Here is a 27946-nt window from a genome sequence, read left to right on the forward strand (position 1 = left end):
AAATGCCCTGGATTCATTAGTATTTTAACTTTTGATGAATTCTCCTCTATGAATGTCTTGAATAATTGTTACCCCTTTATTCGTAGACCATGTCTGTAGACGTGCAGCTGCGGCATTATGAGATGCAGCAGCAACAGTTTCAACATCTCTACCAAGAGTGGGAGCGGGAGTTTCAGCTGTGGGAGGAGCAGCTCCATTCTTATCCTCATAAAGATCAGCTTCAGGAGTATGAGAAGCAGTGGAAAACATGGCAGGGACATATGAAAGCGACTCAGACCTATCTCCAGGAGAAAGTCAATTCATTTCAGAACATGAAGAACCAGTATATGGGGAACATGTCAATGCCACCTCCTTTTGTTCCATATTCTCAGATGCCTCCACCTCTACCAACAATGCCCCCTCCGGTATTGCCTCCATCATTGCCACCACCAGTGATGCCCCCTGCCCTGCCTGCTTCAGTGCCACCGCCTGGCATGCCCCCACCTGTGATGCCACCTTCTCTACCAACCTCCGTGCCCCCACCTGTGATGCCTCCATCCCTCTCTTCTGCAGGGCCCCCGCCGGTTCTTCCCCCACCTTCCCTCTCTTCTGCAGGGCCCCCACCGGTTCTTCCCCCACCATCTCTCTCCTCAGCGGCACCTCCACCTGTCCTGCCCCTCCCCCCGTTGTCTTTAGCCACACCTCCTCCAGGATTACCTCCCCCTGGGGTTCCACAAGGGATACCTCCTCAGTTAGCAACGGCCCCAGTTCCACCCGCCTCCAGTTCTCAGAGTTCACAGGTTCCAGAGAAACCTAGACCAGCACTGCTTCCCACTCCTGTGTCTTTTGGTTCAGCCCCACCCTCAACCTACCATCCTCCACTGCAATCAGCTATTAGCCCATCAGAACAAGTGAATTCTAAAGCCCCTCTGAGCAAGTCTACTCTGCCATATAGTTCGTTCTCATCTGAGCAAGGACTTGGGGAGTCTTCAGCTGCTCCATCTCAGCCAATCACTGCAGTCAAGGACATGCCAGTGAGGTCAGGTGGACTGCTTCCAGATCCTCCTAGAAGCAGTTACTTGGAAGGCCCAAGAGGCCCAAGGTAGGTCTGCCTTTGTTTGGATGATTGGTTGGTTTGGCTTGGCTTTTTTGTTGATTTAGGCTGGGTAGGCCTTGGTATAAAAAGCTTTTTTTATATGATTTTTATATTCTCTTTGTACTTTTATATATATTCCTGGTTTACAATTAATAATGTTAGTGTTGTTCACTTACTCGATGTGACATAATAAAATCTAGAAATAGTAACATGCCCCATTTCTTTGATGTCACTGCTTTTATTCTACATGTAAAGATTATAATTCAGGGTGAACGTCATGTTTCAGAGTAATGCTTATCAATTTTTTATTGACCTTTTAGCTATAAAAGTAATATTTATTAAATTTATTTATCTTTTTTTTTTTTTAATTTGACAAATAACTGAATTGGTAACTTCTCTTTGTTAGATAATATGCTAGCTGTTGGAGATAAAAATGAATAAGCCAATATTCTAGTGAAATAAAGCAACAAAATTTAGTGTAAGGGTAAATAGGACTTTTATCCATTTGCTCAGCAGATATTTATTCCTGCTCTGTGCTTATGGCAGTGAATATAATAGAACAGACAAATCCCTGCCCCCATGGAGCTTATTTCCTGTATATTTCACTTAATCTGGGAGATATTTTCCTTTTGTCTGAACCACATTTTTATTTAGAAAAGCACACAGAAAAATTAACTAGTAGTTTCTGAGTTTCTTCTTTGCTTTTTAAAAAGTGTTAAATTCATTTTTTCAAGTTTATAGAAGTGTATTCTTCTACCCAAGTTGACCTAAATGTTAATTTTCCTATAGAAAAACATTTTCAATCGTATTTTTTCCAATTGAAAATTGATAGAAATACATATTCCTTATACTGAATCTAGATAGTACAGAAAAATATTTTAAAAAGTCCCCTAATTTCACCATTTAGAAACAATAATTTAAAAACATATACATCAGAAAAATTCGATCGTACTGAGTATGTTGTCTTGTAGACGTGCTCTTTCCACTTAGTATGTTGATTAATTTTTCACCTCAGGGTCAATGTATCTACATTATCATTTTTAATTTAAACTTAATTTCAGCCTTTGGAAACAAAATATATCATTTGTTCCCCAAATTTGTAACTCTGAAAACAACATGGTGCAAAACTCCATCCAAAGTCAAAGCTATTTAGAGGCGAGGCAACTCCACCGTATAAGGTGTTGACAGTTTTCTAGACAGTTTATTTCTTGCATTAAACCTAAATGTGTTGCTGTAACTACTACCTGTTCTAGATCTGCCACTTTGGTGCAACACATAATTAACACGAGTTCCTCCGGGTACCAGAAGCCTTGCCAGAGGCTTTACATATGTTATCTCATGGAATCTTCTCAGCAGCCCGTGAACTAGGCAGGTTCATACCCTACATTTACCCTTTACAGACTGGGACTGAGCAGTTTGAGTAATTTGTTCAATATCACGCAACTGGGAAAGTAGAGCCTGAGTCCACACCCAGTGGGAGCAGAGTCCGGAGAGTCCCCAGAGTGAAAGCACTATTAGTTAAGCACTGTGTTTCATGCCATGGTTCAGTGATATTCATACTGTCAGTGATTACAAGTGCATTTTGTAGTCTTGATTTAGTTGGAATGTGTAATTTTTTAATTTGTATTCTTACTTGTCTCTTGGATTAAGCATTGCCTTGTAGATCTGGTGACTAATTTGCTATCAGAAAAGTACATTCTTAACCCCTTGTGAAACAGATTTCCTGCTCTCTTTTTTTCTCTCATATTAATATTTTCTGTCTTGCCTACCAAGTCTTGTTGTAAATTTAGCACCTATTTTAAGTTTTTTCTTGCCTTAAGGTACCTTAATAATTTCAGTGCTAGGAGGATCTTAGCAACTATCTAGTGCAGTATCTCCTCTGTAGCAACTCGTATATGTGCTGCATGTAGTGCTGTCATCCTGGGTCTCGCACCTATTTTTATTACTTCTTATTACCTGATTTATTCTTCTCCGTGATCTCATGAAGTAAACATAGACAGGAAGCTGAGATTTGGAGAGGTTATAAATGAATTGCCTCAGATGACGTAGCTAGTAAATGGTTGAGATAGAATTAGAATCCAAGGCCTTCTGATCCACGTTGAAGTTCATTTTACTTCCTGTGACAAGTGGTTGATGGCCTCTGATTAAACACTGGCACTGTGATCAGGCATACCACTATATAAGGTGTTGACAGGTTTGGGGGAAGTTTATTTATATTGAGTGAGCCTGAATGTGTTGCTGTCACTTCTGCCTGTTGATTCAATCTGCCTTTGTGGTGCAACACATAATGAATTACCCTGTCCCCCTACTATACTGTGTCCCTACAGTTATTTAAACGCCACGCTCTTGTCTCCCCGATCCTGCCTCACCTGCTCTTCTCTGCTGTCACATAAACTCAGATTCTTCTTTTCTTTTCACACTAACATTGGTTCTAGCCTCCTCCTGCCACGTTGTTCATTGTCTTGTGAAGGGCCTTTGGTCAGTCTCCTTCAGAACAAACACTTCAGACGCAGGGAGCCATAGAACCCATTACCAACTTTGCTATGAAGAACATAAATGGATAACTAAACAAATTGCTTTTGTTGGTCCTCACTCTCACAGCGTTGGCTTATGTTGAGCTTAATTAACACCCATTTGGCTTCCCTGGTCTTTTTCACATTAGCTGTTATTAAACCAGGTCTCTCTCATCCTGAACTTGTGCAGTTTTTGTTTTGTTTTGTTTTTCTCTTTTTCTAAGACTTGGTTTTTACATGTCATCTGGTTAGGTTTGGGCCAACATTCTGGCCTGCTGAAATCTTAAGAAACATTGATTACGTTGCTTTTAGATATATGTTCCGCTCCAGCTTTTTCGCCTGCAGCTTAGATAAGGATGGCTTTTTTTGTTGTTGTTTTTGAATTGGATCCTGCTCACATCTACCCTGTTTTTAAAACCTTCCCCCAGTCTAGCTTATGTCATTTCCATTTCTATTATTCTTCTGCTTTTGCTCTCTGGGCTCATATTGAGTGTAGTTTGTGACTATTTCCCAAGCATAGTTCTTTTTTCTCTTGTGTAACTAAGTAAAAAAAAAAAACATATATCAGTGGAAACTGGTGAGTGAAAGAGAATGAGGTAGAAATAATCCACACTATTAAGGAAACTTGTGAATTTTTCTTACTAGTTGAATCCAGAGTTTGATATAAACACATAACTGATACGGTAAGCCACTCTGTTTTGCCTTGTTTTTTTTAACACAGCTGGGTAGAAAAACAAGAATGCAGAACACAGATAACTGATTTACCAATAACACACTATTGAAATAACACACGATTAAGGGGTGCCTGGGTGGCTCAGTCAGTTAAGTGTCTGGCTCTCAGTTTCGACTCAGGTCATGATCTCACGGTTTCGTGGGTTCAAGTCCCGCATTGGGCTCTGTGCTGGGAATACGGACCCTGCTTGGGATTCTCTCTCTCTCTCTCTCTCTCTCTCTCTCTCTCTCTCTCTCTCTCTCTCTCCCCCTCTCTCCCTCCCTCCCTCCCCCTGTCTCTCTCCCTCTGTCTCTCTCCCTCTGTCTCTCTCTGCCCCTTCCCCACTCACACTGTCTCTGTCTCTCTCGTAAATAAATAAACTTAAGAGAAGTTTTAAATAACACACTGTTAAGATAGAGTTTTTGCCAAATCCAGATTTAGGCTGCTGTTTAAAAAAACTGAAGGTTTCCAAAAGGCAAGTGATAGACCTGCATCATGTGTAAATATCATACTACATTGTTGAGCATCTGGAGCAGCTATTTTGAAATTGTGTGTATGTGTGTGTGTTGTTGGATTCATCAAGTCTTCTAGAAGACTGCCCTGCTCCAAGAATCTATTAGGTCAGTGGATGTTGGTTTCCTAGAACCTTTTATTTTTCAATCGTAAAACTTATTTATTGAAGAGTAACATACAGAGATGTGCACAATCCTGGGTGTGCAGCTTAGTGAATTTTGACAAAGGAAACACACTCATGTTACAGTACTGAGATCAAAAAATAAAAATTACTGGTGTCTGAAAAGTCCTCCTCATGCCCCTTCTGATTTTCCCTTGCCCCAAAGATAATCACTCTACTGATTTTTTATGCCATAGATTAGTTTTGCCTATTTTTGAAGTTTGTATAAATGGAATCATACTGTATATACTCGGTGGAGTCTAGCATCTTTCACTCGACATTATGTTATTATGAGGTTTATCCATGTTTGTGTAGCTGTAGTTTGTTCATTCCCATTGCTTTACAGTATTTTGTTGTATGAATTTACCACAGTCTATCTGTTTTCATAGTGATAGTCATTTAAGTTTTTTGGTTATTATGAAGAATGCTGCTTTGTGTCTTTTGGTGTTGTATGTGTCCCTTTAGGTGCATCTGTGTGTGTGTGTGTGTGTGTGTGTGTGTGTGTGTGTGTGTGTATTTAATTTTGTTTAGAAATATACAGAGGATTGGAATTACTTGATCATGGGGTATGTGCGGTCCTGCTTTGGTAGATGTTGTCAAACAGTTTTCCAAAGTGATTGTATCCATTTATATTCTCACCAGCAGGTTTTTGGTGTTCCAGTTTTTGGGGGTTTTTTGTTTGTTTTTTGCATTCTCATCAACACTTGGTATTATTAAAATTTTAAGTTATAGTAATCTTGGTGGATGTCTAGTGGTATTGTGCTATGGCTTTAATTTGTATTTCCCTGATGACAAATGAGGTTAACTTCTTTTTCCATTTGATTATTGTTAAGTTGGATTTCCTCTTTTACGAGATGCTTATTGAAATCTTTTCCCCATTTTTCTATCGGGTTATGATTTTTTCTTACTGATTTGTAGGAGTTCCTTATGTGCACGAGATAGCATCCTGTGTCTAGATTGTCTTGACTGTTTTCTCATTGTGCAGTCCTTTTTCTTTCTAATCTTCAGTATGCCAAAAAAAGTATCACCTAGATCCAGTGGGCCATTTTTACTTTTGAAATTTTAAAGTAATTTTACAAATAATGTACAGAAGTAACAAAGGGATAGTGAAAAACTGCTTATTCAAAATTTTAATAAAAATTTTAGAAGAGCAAAACCCTGCATCAGGTAAATTTTGGCACAAAACATAAACATAAAAGATGAAATAATCCTGTCACTTATTCTTCTGGCAAAGCAGAATGGTCCAGGTTCTTGGCACAAAATATTATGTGATGATATCCTTGCAGTTTAATAACTAAGTGGATGATAGTACTACATTTCCTTTCTGTCCTTAGAAATATATTGTTCATTCATCGAATCTTGAATTTGAGAATATTCATCTAGGATACTGTCATCTGAGGACTTACAGTTGGAGATTTTACTTACGTGATCAATGTCACATCTTTATTAGAGCTTAGAGTCCTTCTGTCTCTGTGTTTATTTTTTGATTTGGACACAGCTTTCTCTCTCACTTTTCTCTGCTGTTATAGTCAGGAAGTGAAAATTTTTTAATTCTCAATTGTACTCAGTGAAGCCTAAAAGTAGGCTGTAATATTTTGGGCAATACAAAGCGGGGTGAGGTGACAGCCTATTTCACTTTTGCCTCATCTTTAGGCGAGTCCATCATTCCTTCATTGTCTTTGTATTTTAATCTTCTTTAGCATAGATGGGGATAATTGATAAGTAATGATGAGTAATGATTTTGAGGGTAAGGAAATTGCAGAATGCTTTAAGATTCGGAGAAAAAGTCACTTAGGATCCCATAATGTGTCTTAGATTTATGAAAGGTTCTAATAGACCCATATAGTAATTGCAAGATAATGTAAGTTTCATTCTGTTTTTTAAGGAGTACATTTTCTTTGTTCTTGGGGAAGCCTATGAGAGAAAAGTCACAAAGTTTCAATCCTTATGATGGAGCTGTTTATTTTTTATTTTTTAAAAGTTTTTATTTAAATTCTAGTTAGTTAACATGCAGTATAATATTAGTCCCAGGTGTACAATGTGGTGATTCAACACTTTCATACACCACCCGGTGCTCATCACAAGTGCACTCCTTAATCCCCATCACCTATTTAACCCATTCCGCACCCACCTTCCCTCTGGTAACCATCAGCTCGTTCTATGTATTTAAGAGTCAGTTTCTTGGTTTGTCTTCCTTTTTTTCTTTTTGCTCGTCTGTTTTGTTTCTTAAATTCCACATATGAGTGAAATCATATGGTATTTGTCTTTCTCTGGCTGACTTATGTTGCTTAGCATGATACTCTGTAACTCCATCCACTTCATTGCAAATGGCAAGATTTCATTCTTTTAATAGCTGAGTGATATTCTGTTATATGGACACACACACACACTACAACTTCTTTATCCATCTATTGATGGACCTTTGGACATTTGGGCTGTCTCCATAGTTTGACTATTATTGATAATGCTGCTATAAGCATTGGGGTGCATGTACCCCTTTGAATACGTATCAGTATTTTTGTATTCTTTGGGTAAATACCTAGCAGTGCAGTTGTTGGATAGCAAAGTAGTTCTATTTTTAACTTTTTCAGGACCCACCATACAGTTTTCCACAGTGGCTGCACCAGTTTGCATTCCCACCAGTAGTGTAAGAGGGTTGCCCTTTCTCTGCATCCTCACCAACACCTGTTGTTTCTTGTGTTGTTGAGTTTAGCCTCCCTGACAGGTATGAGTATAATAGAACTATTAAAAAACAAACAAACAAACAAACAAACAGTTCTTGGGGCACCTGGGTGGCCCAGTTGGTTAAGCATCTGACTCTTGATTTTGGCTCAGGTCATGATTTCATGATTCGTGGGTTTGAGCCCAGCACTGGGCTCTGCACTGACAGTGCAGAGCCTGCTTGGGATTATCTGTCTTTTCCTCGCTCTCTGCCTTCCCCCCCACCTTGTGTACACGTGCGTGTGATCTCTCAAAACAAACAAACAAAACCTTAAAAAAAAAAAAAAAAAAAACAGTTCTAAAACTAGGATCTGAACCCAGAGGGCACCCCAAGGGTTAATGGTGTCTTTTTTTTTTTTTTTTTTTGGTGAGAGAGTGTGCATGTGTGTGTGCACATGTGAGGTGGATGGGGGAGCAGAGGGAGAGAGAGTCTTAAACAGGCTCCATGCCCAGCACCCAGCAAGGAGCCCAATGCAACGCAGGGCTCCAACTCATGACCCTGAGATCATAATTTCAGTCAGAATCAAGAGTCAGATGCTTAACGGCTTAACCAGCTGAGCACCCAGATGCCCCTGGTGTCTTTTTTTTTTTTAATTTTTTTAATGTTTATTTAATTTTGAGAGAGAGAGAGAGAGAGAGAGAGAGCGAGCGAGCGCAGGGGAGAGGCAGAGAGAGAAGGAAACAGAATCCGAAGCACAGCTTCAGCATCCGAATCTGAGCTGCCAGCACAGAGCCCAACGTGGGGCTTGAATGCACAAACCGTGCTTTCATGACCTGAGCTGAAGTCAGACGCTTATCCAACTGAGACACCCAGCCGCCCGTGGTGTCTTTTGATTAATAGAAATTCTTGATTTTAATTTAGCAGTCCAATTTATCGATCCATTTTTCTTTTATGGTTAGTACTGTTTTGTGTCCTGTTTAAGAAATCTTTGTTTACCCCAAGGCCATAAATATATTATCCTATTTTATCTTCTGTCTCGTTTTACCTTTTATTTTTAAATCAACAATCCATATAGAATTGATTTATTTGTTAATGAGGTATGAGGTAAGGATCATGGTTTATTATTTCTCATATGGCTATCTAGTTGACCCCAGCCCATCTTTTCCTCACTACTTCGTGCTATCTTCTTCATCATGAGTCAAATGACCATATGTATGGATTTGTTTCTAGACTCTATCATTGTACCAGTGTCATACTGTTTTAATTACTGTAGCTTTAGGGGCGCCTGGGTGGCTGTCAGTTAGGTGTCTGACTCTTGATTTTGGCTTACAGTTCATGGGATCGAGCCCTGCATCAGGCTCTGGGCTGACAGCAGGGAGCCTGCTTGGGATTCTCTCTCCTCGGCTCCCTCTGCCCCTCCCCCACTCGTGCTCCCTCTCTCTCAAAATAAACACTTTTAAAAGATTTTTTTAAAAATTACTGTAGCTTTGTAATAAATCTTGATACCTCTTAGTGTAAGTCCTCCAGTTCTGTGTTTCTAGATCAGAGGTTGGCAAACTTTTTCTGTGAATGGCCAGATGGTAAGTATTTTTAGGCTTTGCAGGCCATGTTTGGTCTCTATCACTTATTTTTCTTTCTTCCTTTTGTTTTTCACATTTAAAAATGTAAAAAAGATCACTCTTAACTGGATTTGGCCCTGGGGCCATGGTCTACTGACCCCTGATCTAGATTGTCTTGATTATTCTTGGCCCTCTCTGTTTCCCATGTAATGCTTAGAATCAGCTTGTCAGTTTTCAGAAACCTGCTGGAATTTTGATGAGCGTTGCATGGAATCTGTTGACCATTTTGTGGAAGAATTGACATCTTTGTAATATCTAGGCTCCTGATTGGTCATACATACTTTTTGATTGGTTTTCGGATTATAATTGTGGACCTCTTCTATTCTGTAGCTGTCTTATTTGGATTAGCAAGGGACTGTAAACAATACAATTTTACTCTGTGCTTCCATTTGCCATGGTTGTTCCTATTTATAGCAATTACTTTTTGGAGGGAGAGTTTTGACTTTAGGGTTTTAGTTATACATATTAGAAAATACTTAGAAAAATCATCTCGCATGAAAACTAAAAGGGCAGGAATTTGACTCCAGAATTTAATATTTTGTAATTCCCATGGTCAGCTGATTTGAGTATGTTTATGTAAATATTGTGATAAGACATTTGTATTTCTGCGCATGCCTCTTAAGTTTTTATACCCACTTGGGGTCTATTTTTTATGTTAAATCGTGAAATTTTTATACATACCTCTAATGTTTTCATACCTAGCTTTAGGGTTTTTGTTTTTTAGAAGTTTATGAAATACCTAACTGTATACAAATTTTCTAAATATTTAAACACCAAATATTTGTTTTACTTTTCATCTAACCAATGGGCAACACATGTGTTTTTCTGTGATTGTATTTAGTGACTATATGCTATGTTTGTACTTTATTTCAAATGTTTTTATATGTTAAAAAGGTCATAGCATTTCATTGTATTAATGTAAACATGGCTAATTTTTGTGCATATTTTAAAATTGAGTATCTCTTAATATATTTATTCCAAAGGCTTTGAAATTCTTTTATGAATACAAAAGGTTTTGATAGTCTAACATTTTGTTACATCCTTGAACTTTGAAAATTTGAAAGTGCAGTATTGATAAATAATTGCCATTTATATGTAGTGTCGAAAGTATATTTCAGTTGGTTTTTTTCTGACCCCCAAAATAAAAATAAAATGATGACCCTTGGCTGTTGATCAGCAATTTAATCTGAAAGCAAAGTACCCTATCCTGTCATGGAAATTGCATATTATATGTGCAGGCATGAGGCTTGCAGTAGTGAGTTAATTACCTTTTACAACCATGTCACCATGTTCTCTTTTCCTTATCTGTACGTCGTTTAGTGCCTCTTGCTTCCTTTATCTTTCCCTCTGGCCATTCTTTATATGTGCTCTTCTCTTTGTTCAGAGTTCCTTTCCTGCCAGTTTTTGCTTTACTAATTCCTAGTGCAGGGAGCACTTCAGTAATTATGTGTTGAAATCCTTTGGTGTGTCAGACAAAGGGGATACCTCTGTAAACAAGGCCAGGCATCATGTTCCATTTTATCAAGTTATGTTCTAAGTTTTAAGTAAATCAAATTGTTGGTTTACCTGTCTCACTCTTCCCTTGGACTATGAACTCCTTGAGTTAAGTATCCATTTATTTCCAGCACTAACATAGTACCTGACAGATGTTCAGTAACTGTTACTTATGCTGGAATGTCGCAGTTATGGATGAAATTCTCAAGGCATTCACAAATTGGTTAGGAAGGCAGTTTGTTTATATTCAAAATTTGATTATAATATTAGGTAACGAGTTGACAAGGGTTCTTACTGACTCTACCTTGTGGAGAATAGTCTCCTCTTAGCACTTCCATGAACTGATCATTGCTGAATTGAATCCAGAGCAGATGGTTTTACACAACTTTAATGATCTAAGGTGTTTTTCCAGGCACTTTGAATTAATAAATGGCACTTCAAGAAATGGAACGAAACCCTCACAAGCCCTGAAACAGTATCATATATAGCTAAATAAGTAAATAAGTGGTCTCCCTCTTTAGTATTGTGGTGTGTCCTCTGATAAGTCTCTAGTCAGCTCCTGTCCCTGTGCCCAACAGTAGCTGTGCCAAGCCTTCACTGCTGTGCAGAGACCATCTGGACTCTTGTCTCCACAAACATTTTTCTTTTGCTTTGTATCTTTAATTTAGATTCCTGCCTCCCAGAGGAAATCAAGACTTTCAGGCCCAGTGAAACTCACTTCCCACCCTTGTGTTTACCTTACCTTATTATTCTCATCTTTCTTCTTCTAGTCTCAGAAGAAGCTCTTCTTTCTCCCAGTTAGGGCTAATCTCTCTGTGTCACTTAAATTCATTTTACATTTTTATCAAAGTGGTACATACATAGTTTTCAGAAATCAAGAAAAACAGGCAGCCACTGCCCCAAGCCACCCTAGATGTGTTTTCTAATGACATCTTTTCATTCTTTAGCTGTTTCTTTTGGTAGTTACCTTCCTATCACTAAAAAATATGCTGCTGCTTTCTTGAACTTCCACATTTTAAACGTTATATATTTACTCCCAGTTCTAACAGATTTGCTTCTTCCACTACTCTAACCCCGTATGTCTAATACATGTCACTGTTTTTAGATAAGCAAACAATGTCCACTGTAGAGATAAGCAGTGTGTTATAATTATATTTCCTTTAGTGTAATGGCTTTTCTAGAATTTCCAATTGTCTTCTTGAAAAATCTTTAAAATAATTCTCCAACCCTACTCCCAAAAGCACCATCTCTTTTTCTCTTGAGGTGATCTCTCTCCCATATTTATGCATCTTCTTGCTTTTCACCTGGCTGGGTTGGCTGCTTGGTTGCTTTCAAGATCTGCCATATGGCTGTTACTCCAGCATTTCCCTTGATTACCCTCCTGGATTGGATTCACTGTTTACTGAATGTCATGGCTTCCTGTTTGTGGTTTAGTGCTTCTTTTTGCCAGAGTGCATGCTCAGGTAACTTAGTAAGAAATTGTGGTTTGGAGGCAAATTGTCTGAGTCTTGTGTGTCTGAAATGTTTTTTGTTTTTTTGTTTTTTTTTTTTAATGTTTATTTATTTTTGAGACAGAGAGAGACAGAGCATGAACAGCGGAGGGTCAGAGAGAGAGGGAGACACAGAATCGGAAGCAGGCTCCAGGCTCTGAGCTGTCAGCACAGAGCCTGACGCGGGGCTCGAACTCACAGACCGTGAGATCATGACCTGAGCCGAAGTTGGACGCTTAACCGACTGAGCCACCCAGGCGCCCCTGAAATGTTTTTATTCTAACCTCACACTTGATTATAATTTGGGTATAGAATTTAAAGTCAAGCATTTAAAATGTTTTAATTTATTTAAACTAAAAACAAAATTAGTTCACCCATTTCTCCTATGCCCACCCCTGCCTCTGGTAACCACCAATCTGTTCTTTGTATCTATGAGTTTGGCTTTTATCTGTCTGTCTGTCTATCTATCTATCTATTTTTAGATTCCATGTATAAGAGAAATCAGTATTTGTCTGACTTATTTCACTTAGCATAGTACCCTTGAGGTTTATCCATATTGTCATAAGTGGCAAGATTTCATTCTTTTTTGTGGCTGAATAATATTCGTGTGTTTGTGTGTCTGTGTTACACATACATACATATGTATACACACACCACAGTTTTTTTATCCATTCTTCCACTGATGGACCCTTAGGTTGTTTCCATATTTTGGCTATTGTAACTCATGTGCAGTGAACATGGGATGCATATATCTCTTCAAGTTAGTTTTCTTGTTTTCTTCAGATAAATATCCAGAAGCGTAATTGATGGATCATCTGAGGGTTCTACTTTTACTTTTCTGAGGAGCCTTCATACTGCTTTCCGTGTGGCTGCACCTGTTTACATTCCCCTCAACAATATACAAGGTTTCTTTTTTCCATATCCTTGCCAACACTATTATTTCTAACCTTTTTGAAAACAGCCATTCTCACAGGTGTGGGGTGATATTGTGGTTCTGATTTGTATTTCTTGGCTGATGAGCGATGATGAGTATCTTTTCATGTGTCTCTTGACCATTTGTACATTGTCTTTGGGAAAATGTCTATTCAGGTCCTCTGCCCATTTTAAAATCAGATTATTTGTATTTTTGCTAGAGTTATAGGAGTTCTTTATATATTTTGATCAGTAGCCCCTTATCAGTTACAAGATTTGCAAGTGTTTTCTCCCATTCAGTAGGTTGCCTTTTCGTTTCGTTTTGTTGATGGTTTTCTTTGCTGTGCAGAAGCTTTATAGTTTGATGTCATCCCACCTGTTTATTTTTGCTTTTATTCTCCTTGCTTTTGATATCAGATTCAAAAAACCATTGCCAGGGCCTGTATCAAGGAGCTTACACCTATGGTGTTTTTCTAGGTTTTGTCCTAGGAGTTTCATGGTTTCAGGCCTTACTTTCAAGTCTTTAGTCCATTTTGAGTTAATTTTTGTGTACAGTGTGAGATAACACTGTAGTTGCATTCTTTTCTACATGACTCTTCACTTTTCCGAGTATCATTTATTGAAAAAACTGTCCTTTCTCCATTTTATATTCTCGGCTCCTTTTCATAAATTAATTGACCATATACACATGGGTTTATTTGGGGGCGCTCTGTTCTGTTCCATTGATCTATGTGTCTGTCTGTATGCCAGTACCATACTGTTTAATACCATTTATGTACTATATAGTAAAGTTGGACATAATTATTCCTCAAAAGTTTAGGATCACCATTCTATTTTCTTCTGCCAGTCAATATAGGTGCTATACTGTTCTGATTCTCTTCCTTTTTAGATGATGTCTCCCTATTGCTAGAAACTTTATTCCCCCCTGGTATTCTAAAATTTCACAGTGGTTTTTTTGTTTGTTTAGTTTTAATAGTTATAGTGATTATTTACTAAGCTAGACCTTTTCTGTCTGAAAATTAGAGTCTTTTAACTCTTAAATCTTTCTATTTCTTCATTAATTTTATTTTTCTTGTTTTCTGTTTTTCTGGAACTCCTCATTAGTAGGTTTTTGGACCTGCAGGATTGATTATATTTGTCTCTTTTTCATTTGATTGTACTTTCTGAGATACTTCTAATCTTTTTATTGCATTTTATTTGGAGAATTTTTAAATTTTTGTGCAGTTTTCTTGGTTCTGATCAAGTTTTATTCTTGATTTATGTTTACAGTATCTCATTATGAATCTTTCTGAGGATATCATTTGAGGGTTTTTTAAAAGTTATCTTCTGTCTTTTGCATTATCTCTGTTTTTTCTCCAGATTTATGACCCGTTTACCTTTGGTCTCTTCCTTCCATTTTGGAGACATTCCTCAAGTTTCTAGTGATCCTTGGTTGTCCATTTATATTTAAGAGCGGGGGACACTGACAAGCTAATTGGAAGCTCTGTGTGCATATGAGGCGCTCATCAACTGTTGGTGCGCCCAGTCAACAGATTCAGGCCTTGCTTATGTGGTAGGGCAGAGAACTGCCAATGTTAGAGGACCCTCGGATTCAAGAATATAGGGGCATTCATCCCAGAGAAAGTCTAGTTGATGGTTCTGAATATAGATTTTAATTTACACATTTTTAGCCCCAAGTCTTACCCCTGTCCTTCCCCAGCACCTCTGGTATCTGAGAATTCTGACTCTCCCTGGGTTTCTGTGGGCAGACCAGCCCCGTTTTGATTGTATGTCCTTCTACCAGCATTCTAAACTCCAGCTTCTTCTTGCATATGTTACCACTCATGTTTGCCCTTTGTCTTCCAGAATTTAAAAACCATTTGCTGGCGGTCCCCTTTCTGTTTATAGTCAATTTATGTGTATTGACATTCCTTGTGATGACTCTGTGTGGTGTCAACTTGGCTAGGCTATAGTACCTTTCATAGAGTTCCCTTATGTGTTTCTGATTAGGGTGGGTCACAAAGAGATTTTTTCATCTGATGTGAAATATTTATCCCTGAACAACTAAAAAAAAAAAGATTCTTACCTGTTTCCCAGAAAAGGATATATAGTCCCTTTCATCTTTTTGTCTTTGGGAAAATCTTCATTCTTCTCCTAGCTGGTTCACATTCTCTCTTTGATACTCTGTAATTGAAATTTTGAGATATAGGGGCACCTGGGTGGCTCAGTTGCTTAAGCATCCACCTTTGGCTCAAGTCATGATCTTGCAGTTTGTGAGTTCGAGCCCCTCATCAGGCTCTGTACTGACAACTTGGAGCCTGGAGCCTGCTTCACACTGTGTCTCCCTCTCTCTCTCTCTCTGCCCCTCCCCTGTTTGTGCGCTGCACCTCTCTCTCTCTCTCTCTCTCTCTCTCTCTGTCTCAAAAATAAACATTAAAAAAAATTAAATTCTGAGATATAAAATTAACTATTATTAATACATCTAATGTTAGAGGATGACAAAGAACGATCAACCAAGGACATTTAACTAATACATGTGTATGTATTTAAACATATAGTATCAAATTAAGGAAGAAATACTCGTAACTATTACAGTCCTGCTTTCTGCAACTGGTCATGTAACCATAGTTGGTATTTATAACTGTATTCTTCCACTACACATTTCATAGTCCCTTTGTTCTCAGCATGCATTTCAGTTGGTCCTCGTTTTTTGCCTAGTGGAGTGACCCAAACCTTCATTCTTGAAAGGTCTGGGCTCTTGGCAGTCCTGCCTGGATTGAGTGATTGTAGTTTTCTGTTGACTTTGATCACAGGACATGCAAGCGCTAAGAGGTGTTCTAGAGGCTCTCCATTCCAGACATTTTCCTCCGTACCCTCATTGTGTCCTAGTGACCCAATATCCCCTTGCAACTCAGGACCAATCACTACCAGCCAATGTAGTTACTTCTTTCTTGGCCTGTTTATTCAGAACCCAAGTAGCCAGGTGGCAGTCTCAAGTTGAATTTAATGGAGTTACTGTGGTGTTTCCTGATGGAAGCATTCTTCCTTTGAAACTAAGACTTCCAGACCAGCAAAAAGCCTAATGTCAACAGGGATAGGAAATAAATATTCTCCTGAAACTGAATTTAGCATTCTTCATTGATTTCCCAAACAAATGAAAGAAAAACTCTCTGTTTCTCATTAAAATCATGAAAGGTTGGGGCGCCTGGGTGGCGCAGTCGGTTAAGCGTCCGACTTCAGCCAGGTCACGATCTCGCGGTCTGTGAGTTTGAGCCCCGCGTCAGGCTCTGGGCCGATGGCTCGGAGCCTGGAGCCTGTTTCCGATTCTGTGTCTCCCTCTCTCTCTGCCCCTCCCCCGTTCATGCTCTGTCTCTCTCTGTCCCAAAAATAAATAAAAAATGTTGAAAAAAAAAAAAAATTAAAAAAATAAATAAATAAATAAAATAAAATCATGAAAGGCATCATCATCCATTTAGTCGCCTAAGCCAGGAAACTTGGAATTGTCCTAAATTTTTCCCTTTCTATTATCATTTTAATTTCACTTGTTAGAAAGTCCTATCCATTTTACCTTTCTTCACATCTTTCACTTTTACCTCCTTCTCTACATCCTCATATCAGTCACTGCCTTAGAACAGGCTTCACTTTAACTTACTCAAATTGTAGAAACAACCTACGGTAAACTCCTACCTATCTGCTACTTTTCTGCTAGAGGAATCTTTTAAAAATCAGACCATCGATAGTGGCTCTAAGTCTCATTAGGTAATTCCTAACTTCTTACCCAGCCGAATTAATTCATTGGTGGTAACAGAGATCCGAAGTCCCACGCTTTAATAAGTTAAAGGCTTACTCTCTTTTAGCACTTATGTGATGACTCTACAGTGTCAAGAATCCAAGTTCCTTCTGATTTGTTACTTCTCATCCCCTAGTATATTGCCCTTATCTACATGGTCCAGGATGTTTCACCACCATGTCAGAGCCAGAATGAAAAGGAGATGGTGAAGAGGAGGATGTACCCTTCCCTTTGAGGCTATGACCCGGAAGAAGCTGTCGGTCATTTTCACTCTCAGCCCAGCCAGAACATGTCTACAAGTTTTAGCTACAGGAGAGTTTGGGAAAGAGAATCTTTAGTCTTGCTAGCGTTGTGTCCAGCTAAGAATGAAGAAGCTCAGATACTTTAGGAAAAGGGGGAATGCATATTAGAGGAGCACCAGTAGTCCCTGCCACACAGAGTGTACAAAGTCTTCTGGAGCTCGATTCTTGCCTACTCTTTACCTTATCTCTTTGTTCCCTACCTTTCCACTCCTTTCCCAATTTTCCTACTCTCTTTGCTTGAGCCATGTTTGCACTTCCAGACGTGCTTTGCTGGTGTGTGTTTCTCTGCCTTTTCCTCATAATGCTTCCTTAGATGTCCTTGCCACCCATTTCCCTTATCTCCAATACACCCTGTTAGCCTGGCCTCAGAGAATTTGTCTTTCAAGACTTAATTTAAGCATCATCTATTATATAAAGCCTCTATTGGACAGCACCCCTTCCCCCCTTACCCTGGTAGAATTGACCATCCGCTCCTCTGTTGCCCTTGTTGTATGCAGATAGACTTCTGTCATTGCACCTTTGGGCATTTATTTATACTTAGATTCTCTTTCTCCTTGATTGTAAACCCTTTGAGGCACAGATGACGTTTTATTTGTATATCCCCTAGATGTAGTATAGCTAGACAGACAAGGAATGTCTAAATATTTTCTGAATGGGCGAGTGGGTCCGTAGCAAATTGTCAGGGCACTGTCCAGACTTTAAAATATTAGGGCACATTCTTAAGATATAGCTGGCTACTGGCTTTTTGAATTTTTGTCCAGTAGTCCAGGTGATAATGTTAGCTCCAACAATATTTGTAATCATCCTATATTATCTCGTTAGTTGTTTCCTACTAAGATTTTAGTTATATTTTAATTCTGAAAATACTCTCAGAGTTAGCCGTGGCACTTTTTCCCCCATTTAAGATGAGTGGGCTTTTCTGTCTACTAAGTCACAATACTTATGATTGCTTTTTAACAATTTAGTGTATCAGTGACTTGCTGCAGGAGTTGTTTTGGAGTGGATGATAATAATACTGACATGATTTCCAAAGCCTGTCCTAAGACCTTCTGAGCACTGCCACTTTAGCATACCGATTCTAAGATAGATACCTCAGGATTTATTTAATGACTGAAAGAGTCATTTTTGTAAACAGATTCTAAGGCAAGATTGCCTTAAATATTCTTACATGGAGAATTTTTTTTTTTTCTGCTTTACTGTCTTGAGTAATATCTTTTGTTTTACTTGTAGATTTGATGGTCCTCGAAGATTTGAGGATTTAGGGTCAAGGTGTGAAGGACCGAGACCCAAAGGGCCTCGTTTTGAAGGAAATCGCCCCGATGGGCCAAGACCCAGATATGAAGGTCACCCAACAGAGGGCACTAAAAGCAAATGGGGAATGATTCCCCGGGGGCCAGCATCTCAGTTTTATATTACCCCCAATACATCCCTCAGTCCTCGACAGAGTGGACCACAGTGGAAAGGCCCCAAGCCAGCTTTTGGACAGCAACATCAGCAGCAACCTAAGTCACAAGCAGAACCTCTTTCAGGAAACAAAGAACCATTAGCAGACACCAATAGTAACCAGCAGAAGAATTTTAAAATGCAGTCAGCTACATTTTCCATTGCTGCAGATATAAAGGATGCCAAGGCGGCTCAGTCAAATGAGAATCTAAGCGACTCTCAACAAGAGCCACCTAAAAGCGAAGTCTCGGAAGGGCCCATAGAGCCTTCTAATTGGGACCAGAATTCTCAAAGTATGGAGACTCAAATGGACAAAGCCCAAGCTGTTACTCAGCCTGTACCCCTTGCAAATAAACCTGTACCTACTCAATCTACTTTTCCCTCAAAACCAGGGGGGATGGAGGGAGGAGCAGCAGTGACAACATCATCATCATTAACTGCAGATAATGATTTTAAGCCTTTGGGTATTGGTCTGCCCCATTCAGAAAACAACCAAGATAAAGGGCTGCCTCGGCCAGATAACAGAGATAATAGGTTAGAAGGCAATCGAGGCAGCAGCTCATCTTACAGAGGTCCTGGGCAAAGCAGAATGGAAGACACGCGGGATAAAGGACTAGTAAATAGAGGTCGAGGTCAGGCAATCAGCCGTGGCCCAGGGTTGGTCAAGCAAGAAGACTTTCGTGATAAGATGATGGGTAGACGAGAAGACAGTCGAGAGAAGATGAGCAGAGGAGAAGGCAGCCGGGACAGAGGGTTGGTGAGGCCAGGAGGCAGTCGGGAGAAAATGCCAGGTGGTCTGCAAGGCAGTCAGGACCGGGGTAGAGCTTGCAGCCGAGAAAGGGGACTACCTCGGAGGGCTGGCAGTCAGGAGAGAGGACCTCCTCGAAGGGCTGGGAGTAGGGAAAGAGTACCACCACGAAGAGCTGGGAGTAGGGAGAGGGGACCACCTCGAGGGCCTGGCAGTAGGGAAAGGGGACTGGGAAGACCAGATTTTGGTCGTGACAGAGGTCCATTTAGACCAGAACCAGGAGATGGTGGGGAAAAAATGTATCCATATCACCGAGATGAGCCTCCTAGAGCTCCATGGAATCATGGAGAAGAGAGAGGGCATGAAGAGTTCCCATTAGATGGTAGAAATGCTCCAATGGAAAGAGAAAGACTTGATGATTGGGATAGAGAGAGATACTGGAGAGAATGCGAACGTGACTATCAAGATGATACACTAGACCCATATAACAGAGAGGACAGGTTCTCAGCACCACCATCTCGATCTCATGATGGAGATAGACGAGGCCCTTGGTGGGATGATTGGGAGAGAGATCAGGATATGGATGAGGACTACAACAGGGAAATGGACAGGGACTTGGACAGGGATGTGGATCGGATTGGAAGACCCATGGATATGTATGATAGAAATTTGGATAATGAGTGGGACAGAGATTATGGGAGACCACTGGATGAACAAGAATCACAGTTTCGTGAACGGGATATTCCATCTCTTCCACCTTTACCACCCCTCCCACCTCTTCCACCTTTGGATAGATATCGGGATGATAGATGGAGAGAAGAAAGAAATCGAGACCATGGGTATGATCGAGATTTTCGTGATAGGGGTGAGTTGAGGATCCGAGAGTATCCAGAAAGAGGAGATACATGGCGGGAAAAGCGAGATTATATCCCTGACAGAATGGACTGGGAAAGAGAACGGTTGTCAGACAGATGGTACCCATCTGATGTGGATAGACATTCCCCCATGGCGGAACATATGCCCTCCTCACATCATTCTTCTGAAATGATGGGGTCGGATACAAACTTAGACTCTGACCAAGGCCTTGGAGGGGTAATGGTTCTCAGTCAGAGGCAGCACGAAATCATTTTGAAAGCTGCACAAGAACTGAAAATGCTTCGGTAAGTTGACTACTTAAGATTTTCTTTTAGTCAAAACCGCATTCAGACTGCTCTTTTTTAAAGTGATGCGATGTATGTGAATGGAATCGTTTTGCTTCAAGTTCTTGTAAATTTTAATTTATATTTCTGGCCATTCAGTGCTGCTTTAGGGTTAGGAAATGTATTTTGGAACTGTGTTAATTGTAAGCTTATGTCCTGAAATGTGCAAGTTTGATAGCCATTCTTGGCTTTTATAGATGTGTTGCTGACATATCATGCCTGTACATGTTTCAGTGTCAAACTTCAACTCTCCAGTGCTCTGGATTTCACAGAGCTCATATGTAACATCCTTTTTTTTCCCCAGGAGGCATTTTGTTCTTTGGTATTAGATCTTATAGACTTCATATTCACTTATCTTTGATAAAACTTTGGAAAGTGCTGTAAGGTTTTTCCTCTGTTGAAGCTCAGAATGGTTTACCTGAAAGCGTCCTCAGATTTGGCTAACTGCTGATACTTTCTTTCTGGGGTGTTTTATCTTTTCCTTATAACTAAAAGCAGATATCTCTACTTGAGGATGTTACTTATTTCTACATAATCAAATATTTTCTTTGTGAAATGGAGAATAAAATTTGGATTTCTTGATTTAAAATCACCTATGTATAAGTATCTATCTAATGCTTCCCAGGGAGTAACAATTCAAAAAAAAAAAAAAGAAGAAGAAGAAGAAGAAGAAGAAACATTGCATGCTTACTGTGTGCCAGGAACTGTACTGAATACTGAATACTTTGTGTATGTTCATTCAATCCCTAAACCAACTATGTCCTGAGATAAGAATTTAGCAGTCATTGATAGATTGTAAGCTTTTTGAGTAAGTTCTTAGGAATGAGCAATGTTTTGAGAAAATAAATTAATGGTTAGGTTTTGACATACTCCAGTGTATTGTGTTTCCTTCATTTTTCAATTCTGGTCTATGTGGATTGTACCGATTGAAATTATAACTGAAGCTTTATGACTAGAAAAGTACAATGAGGAAAAATCCCTGTAGGTAAAGATGGAAGATCCGGTGCCTCAGGCAACACAACAGATTTCTGTCTATAGAAGATATGCTCTGAGAGATTTTACTTTTCCAGATTAGTCATGAAGAAGATGTGGAAAGCATGATAGAGAACGTTTAGTTACCACACCATTCACTTTCAAATTACAGACGCCTTTAACGTAACACCCACCATGTGCTGGGCACTGTGCTAATAATTTAGCCTACATTGTCTCAGTCTTCCGGTCTCAGATCCTTTTATCTCAAAGGCCTGCAATGATAAGTAGACATACCCTACTTCACAGATGACACTAAAGCTCAGAGAGGTTAAGTCCACTTGGCTAATCAGTGGCAAACCCAGAATTTGAACCCAGTCTGTCCAGCTCTAAAATCTGTTCTGTTTATGGAGAGCACCAAGCTGGTTAGTGTTCCCAAACTGCCAAGTTTTCTTTCCTTTTCTTTTTAAAATTTCCTTTTCATCGTTATTACTTTGTATAGAAAACCTTTTGATAAAAGGTGCTTCTTCTTCATCATCCTTTTTTTAAGCTCTTTCTAGGCAACATAAGCATAACTAAAATATATGAAGTGATGGATAAGAATTGTCATAGTTGAATACAAGTAAGCTATGTTGTATTGGTGTGAAGTCATTTACATGAGGTAGAAAATAAACTTTTTTGACCCTTAGTTTGTGTCCATTTGGGGCACTACATCCAGTGTAGGAAGAAAATTGTAAAAAGTCTAAAGAGGTTGTAGTAGATGTACACCTGTTTATGGTGGGCATTGTAAAGAAAACTCAAAAAAAAAAAAAAAAAAAAAAAGGAAGGAAGGAATTGGACCAGAGAATTCAAGAAAAGCATGAAGAGTTCCATGAATCCTTTTTAGGAATATGAAGTATTGTTTTTCAAGGTATAGACTGACATTAGCTCTCACTGGGCCATAAACTAAAGTGCCCACAAGAACCAGACAGGTAACTATAATGAGTGAAAGTGGGCCAGGGTAACTCTACCGAGTGTGGTGAGGACTATAGCAACCCGCTTCATCTGAAGTGGACGGCCATTACTCCAGTCAGCTGATTGTTGGCATGTGGGGACATAGACCCATTGTTACCAAATCTCTTTACAATTTGAATTTATATGTGAAATATTTTGCTTCGTAAATAACGGCAGCTAATTCAGATTTTAAAAACTGATGGAAAAGCCAATTAAAAAAAAAACAAACAAGAAACTTTGTAGGCCGTATTTGGCCACCAGTTTGCAACTTCTCATCTAGCGAGAGAGTATTGAACAAGGAAAATAGAGAACTTTTTGTTCAATGAAAGAAAAAGGTGACCAGTAGATGCTATTTTAGAATAGACTAATGAGGCAGGTTGTGGAACCTGTCCTTGAATAGGTTTAGTAATTTATAGTAATTTATAGGTTGTAGAAGACTAGTCAGTTAGCTACATAAAGGCAAGAGAGTGTTACCCTGGAGATGCCCTGGGGGCACCATAGAGGGTTTTGGAACAGGGTTCTTAAGATCTCTTTGTCTTTGATATCAGTTGTAGTCACTGGGTCTGGAGTAAACATGCCTTAATGTACAATGGAAATTTTATTTGTTCACAGGGAACAGAAAGAACAGCTTCAGAAGATGAAAGACTTTGGGTCTGAGCCACAGATGCCTGACCATCTGCCACCCCAGGACTCGAGGTTGCAGAATGCATCTTCAAGGCCTGGAATGTACCCGGTATGGAAAAACGTGTGCTCGGGAAATGAAATGATTCCTACTTTGTATGTTTGTATGTTGTTTGATTTTTTTCCCATTGTAATAGGTATAAATTTCCTCTATAAAAAATGTAAATTTGCGGTGCCTGGGTGGCTCAGTCAGTTAAGTGTCCGACTTCAGCTTGGGTCAGGATTTCATGGTCAGTGAGTTCGAGCCGCATGTCGGGCTCTGTGCTGACAGCTCAGAGCTTGGAGCCTGCTTCGGATTCTGTGTCTCCCTCTCTGCCGCCCCCCCCCCTCCACCCCCCGCCCCACTCATACTCTGTCTCTCTGTGTCTCTCAAAAATGAATAAACGTTAAAAAAATTTTTTTTAATGTAAATTTGGGAAAAGTAAAAAGCTAATGGTAATTGGCCTTTGAAAATCTTTTAAATGTGGTCAAAAGTGTGACAGCCACTTTTTCCCCCTAGGTTTTGATAAATACACCAAGCACACCTGAGCTACATGGCTTCATGTTCACACAAGTGTAGAATTTTCCTAATAATCTCTTTTGTTGAAATGGTCCTGTTTTTCATCTGGGCAGTGCAGAGGCCCCTTATGAGCCCGCCTCCTTTGAGCCTCAGCGTCTCCCCACTGCCTTGGGCTACTGGTTCCTCAGCTAGGGAAGGGATCAAACATCATGCTCTAGTTCAGGCAGTAGAGTTCTGTGAAAGGTTTGTGTGATCAGGTTCTCCCTTTGTTTTGTGTTCATTGTTGTTGTTGTTTGTTATTTTACCTTTAAGCCAGTGATGACCTTTAAAAATGTTGTCATGCAAATAACTTTATAACAACACAATGAGAGGGAAAACCCAAATCATTTCATGAAATTAACTCTTCACTTTTCAGTGTGCCCTTTCATCATAACACATAGTCTAACACAAAACAGATTACATAGTTGTCACCAATGACCACCATGATGTTGCCTCCCCATATCATATCTCCTGACTTGTGTGTGCATCTGTCTGCCTCCAGCGTTTCTCTCCGGATGTGTCTCCTGTCAAACTCGGCATATTCAAAATGGACCTCAGTATCATTTTCCATTAACCTTGTTCTTTCTCCTCACCATCACCTACTCACCCAAACTGGAAACCTAAAAGTCAGCCTTAACTGTTTACTGTGTCCTGCCCTTCCGTATCCAGTCATTCTTTTGATTGATTTTACTACCTTCTTAATATTGTTCAAATATACTGTCCTCTACTTCCCCACAACCTCAGTTTTGTCCTTCATCAGTTTTTGCCTAGATTATTTCAGAAACATCCCAATTCATCTCTCCATCTCATTCTCCTCTGATCCATTCTCCATTCTGCTAGAGTGATTATTTTATTGTATTTTTGAATCAAATTTTGAGGTATAGTTTACATATCTTAACTCACTTTAAGCCCACTCATTTTAAGCCTACAGTTTGAGTTTTGATAAATATAAAGAAGAACGAAATTTCTGTCACCCCAAAAAGTTCTCTAGTGGCACTTGGTACCCCTACACTTCACCTTAGGCAGCACTGATGGGACTTCTGGCCAAAGTGGACGCTTAATTTTTTTTTTTTTTAACATTTATTATTGAGAGACAGAGAGACAGAGCATGAACATGGGAGGGGCAGAGAGAGGGAGAGACACAGAATCTGAAGCAGGCTCCAGGCTCTGAGCTGTCAGCACAGAGCCCCACGTGGGGCTCGAGCTCACAAACCATGAGATCATGACCTGAGCCGAAGTCAGATGCTTAACCGACTGAGCCACCCAGGCGCCCCAAAATGGACATTTATTTTATTTTATTTTATTTTTAAATTTTTTTTAACATTTATTTATTTTTGAGACAGAGAGAGACAGAGCATGAACAGGGGAGGGTCAGAGAGAGGGAGACACAGAATCTGAAACAGGCTCCAGGCTCTGAGCTGTCAGCACAGAGCCCGACGTGGGGCTCGAACTCATGGACCGCGAGATCATGACCTGAGCCGAAGTCAGCCGCTTAACCGACTGAGTCACCCAGGCGCCCCCAAAATGGACATTTAAAAACATAAATCTCACCATGTTGCGTGCACCCTCGCTTCAGAATGCTGTATTCCCCACTGCTTACGTGATCAAATCTAAAGTCTTTTGCATGACCCTTTATGTTTCTCCTGAGCTGGCTTGACCTCTGCCTACCATTACTTGCTCTTCTCCTCCCTTCCGCTCTGCCTTCCTTCCACGTGGAGCTTCTTACAACTGTGCGAGTGTGCCAGACTCTTAACTTCCCCATGCCTTTGCACGTACATGTTGTTCTCTAAACCTACAGTTTCTTTTCTTTCTCTTATCCTCTTCTCCAACTAGTTAATTCTTGTTTGTTTTTTAGAAGTCAGCTTTGTATCTTCTCTTCCCCTTGGGTAAGATGGTTGCCTTCACATGTACCCCTGTAACATCTTGTACAAGCTTCTGTCATAGCCATTATCCTATTGTATTTTGTCTGTTACCTTGTCTGTCTTTCCTTCTAAACAGAGCTCCTAATAATAGGAACTGTGTCTTTTATCTTTGTATCTCTTAGCAAATAGTTGAAACTCTAGATTATAGTTCCACATTTCTGCCTTATTCACTTAACAAATCAAAAACATTTTTCATATTCCTACATACTTTATTACTTTTGATGCATAATTTATTAAAACTATTCTACTTCTGTTGGACATTTGCTTCTAATCCTTCAGTCTTATTGTTAATATAACTTCAGTGAATGTCTTTGTATCAAGTTCTTACTCTAGGTAACTTATTTTTAAAAAAAATTTCATGTTCATTTATTTTTGAGAGAGAGAGAGACAGAGCGTGAGCTAGGGAGGGGCAGAGAGAGAGAGAGAGAGAGAGGGGGAGACATAGAATCTGAAGCAGGCTCTGGGCTCTGAACTGTCAACACAGAGTCTGACGCGGGGCTCAAACTTACGACCTATGAGATTATGACCTGAGCCAAAGTCAGATGCGTAACCAACTGAGCCACCCCGGGTCCCATAGATAACTTCTTAAATTTTAAGATCCCCAAAATCCCAAAGTAGGATATTTCAGTTACAGAATAAGGACATTTTTAATGATTCCTGGAATATAGCTAATGGCTCTCTAAAATAGTTGTATAAAGGGGCTCCTGGGTGGCTCAGTCTGTTAGTCATCCAACTTTGGCTCAGGTCATGATCTTGTGGTTCGTGAGTTCGAGCCTCGCGTTGGGCTCTGAGCTGTCAGCACAGAGCCTGGATCCTGCTTCAGATTCTATGTGCCCCTTTCTCTCTGCCCCTCTCCTATTCACACTGTTTCTCTCTCTCTCTCTCTCTCTCAAACATAAACATAAACATTTTTTTTAAATAGTTGTATAAAATGTATGCTAGAGCCTTGCAAGCACCAGCTACTTGATATTTTTGGTTGATTTAGTAGCTTTAATAAAATGTTTTAATATGCATTTTTGATAGTGAACACGAGTATTTTTCCATATTATATTTCTTCTTGTAAAAATTCTATTTTTGTCCTTTATCCATTTGTCTGTTTGACTTGTAAGGTTTTTTTTCTTACCAATTTATATTACTCTTTTTGTTTTAAGTTTATTTATTTGGAGAGAGAGGGAGAGAGCACTCGCATGAATGGGGGAGGGGCAGAGAAAAAGGAGAGAAAGGACCCAAGCAGGCTCTGTGCTATCAGCACAATGCTGGGCTCGATCCCAGGACTGTCAGATCATGACCTGAGCCGAAATCAAGAGTCAGATGTCCAATGAGCTGAGCCACCCAGGCGCCCCATTCTTAATATACTGTAGATAGTAATTCTCATATAAATACTGTAGGGATTTTTTCTTTTTTCTTTTTTTTACAAATGTATCTATTGCTTTCACTGTGTAGTGTAAAGAAAACACTTTTATTTATAGACATAATCTGAAGAGTTCTTAAGATACTTGGAACAGGTCTGGGTAGCTGTACTCCAGACACCATAGTTTTTGTCCTATATTAGCAATTTTTTAGAGTGCTACAATCAAATGTTTACCCTTAGGTAGCCACCATTTGGCTTTTACTGTGGGTTGTAGTGACCTCTAGTTAAACAATGTTCCTTACATAATGGCCAAATCCATTTTGTTACCCAGAAAGTTTGTTCTTAAAGTACAGCCCATACATGAATAAATAGGTAAGTAGCGTATATTGTTGGGTCTCTAAGGTCTAAAATAGCTGTCAATGAAAAACAAACCAGAAACAACGAACTAAGAGAAAAGGATAATGAGTGTTCGAATCAGGCTTGCAGAGATTAAAATAAAATTTGACAGTTGGGTTTCAGCATTGAGTAGATAGGACCTATCTGTCAAGAGATTCTACTGTCTCCTTAATACACATTTCTATTGACATTTGGTGATTGCTTTGGGAAGACAAATGCAAACATTGCACACAACAGTGGCACTTCCTCTTGGAGAGGTTACTAAATGTCCCATTCAGTTTCTTTGTTTTGTTGTTTCCTGGTGCTGATGTTGTGTGTGGGTACTAGTCTTGCCACAGACTACTGTTAACGAGACAACAGAATTACTCAGGGAGGTTTTGGTTTTTAATTAATGCCAGGATCTCCCCCTACAGAAATTCAGTAGATGTAGGGTGGGCCTGGGACATTTATATCTCAAGTGGCTAGCACCCTACTTTTTAAGTAAG

The 27946-nt window shown here is 39.5% G+C and overlaps 1 protein-coding gene and 1 long non-coding RNA gene across 5 annotated transcripts in view; both read left to right on the forward strand.

Moving 5' to 3' along the window:
- Positions 1–27946, forward strand: part of YLPM1 (YLP motif containing 1) — a 76148-nt gene that overhangs the window by 12602 nt on the left and 35600 nt on the right. For 3 of the 4 annotated variants that reach the window (XR_009264617.1, XM_058739689.1, XM_058739687.1), the window contains exons 4-6: positions 87–1081; positions 18452–20572; positions 23186–23306. Coding sequence is in view for 3 of the 4 variants with exons in the window: in XM_058739689.1 (XP_058595672.1) it covers positions 87–1081; positions 18452–20572; positions 23186–23306 (3237 nt within the window). In the remaining variant the exon portion in view is untranslated. The remainder of the gene's footprint in view (positions 1–86; positions 1082–18451; positions 20573–23185; positions 23307–27946) is intronic. The other variant, XM_058739690.1, reaches the window with a different exon arrangement.
- On the forward strand, positions 8069–16791 carry LOC131517504 (uncharacterized). The gene is made up of 3 exons (XR_009264619.1): positions 8069–12258; positions 12496–16324; positions 16588–16791. It is a non-coding gene; the product is annotated as an uncharacterized LOC131517504 (long non-coding RNA).

This window comes from Neofelis nebulosa, chromosome 7 (assembly GCF_028018385.1).
Source record: "Neofelis nebulosa isolate mNeoNeb1 chromosome 7, mNeoNeb1.pri, whole genome shotgun sequence".
In the NCBI taxonomy this organism is placed as follows: domain Eukaryota; kingdom Metazoa; phylum Chordata; class Mammalia; order Carnivora; family Felidae; genus Neofelis; species Neofelis nebulosa.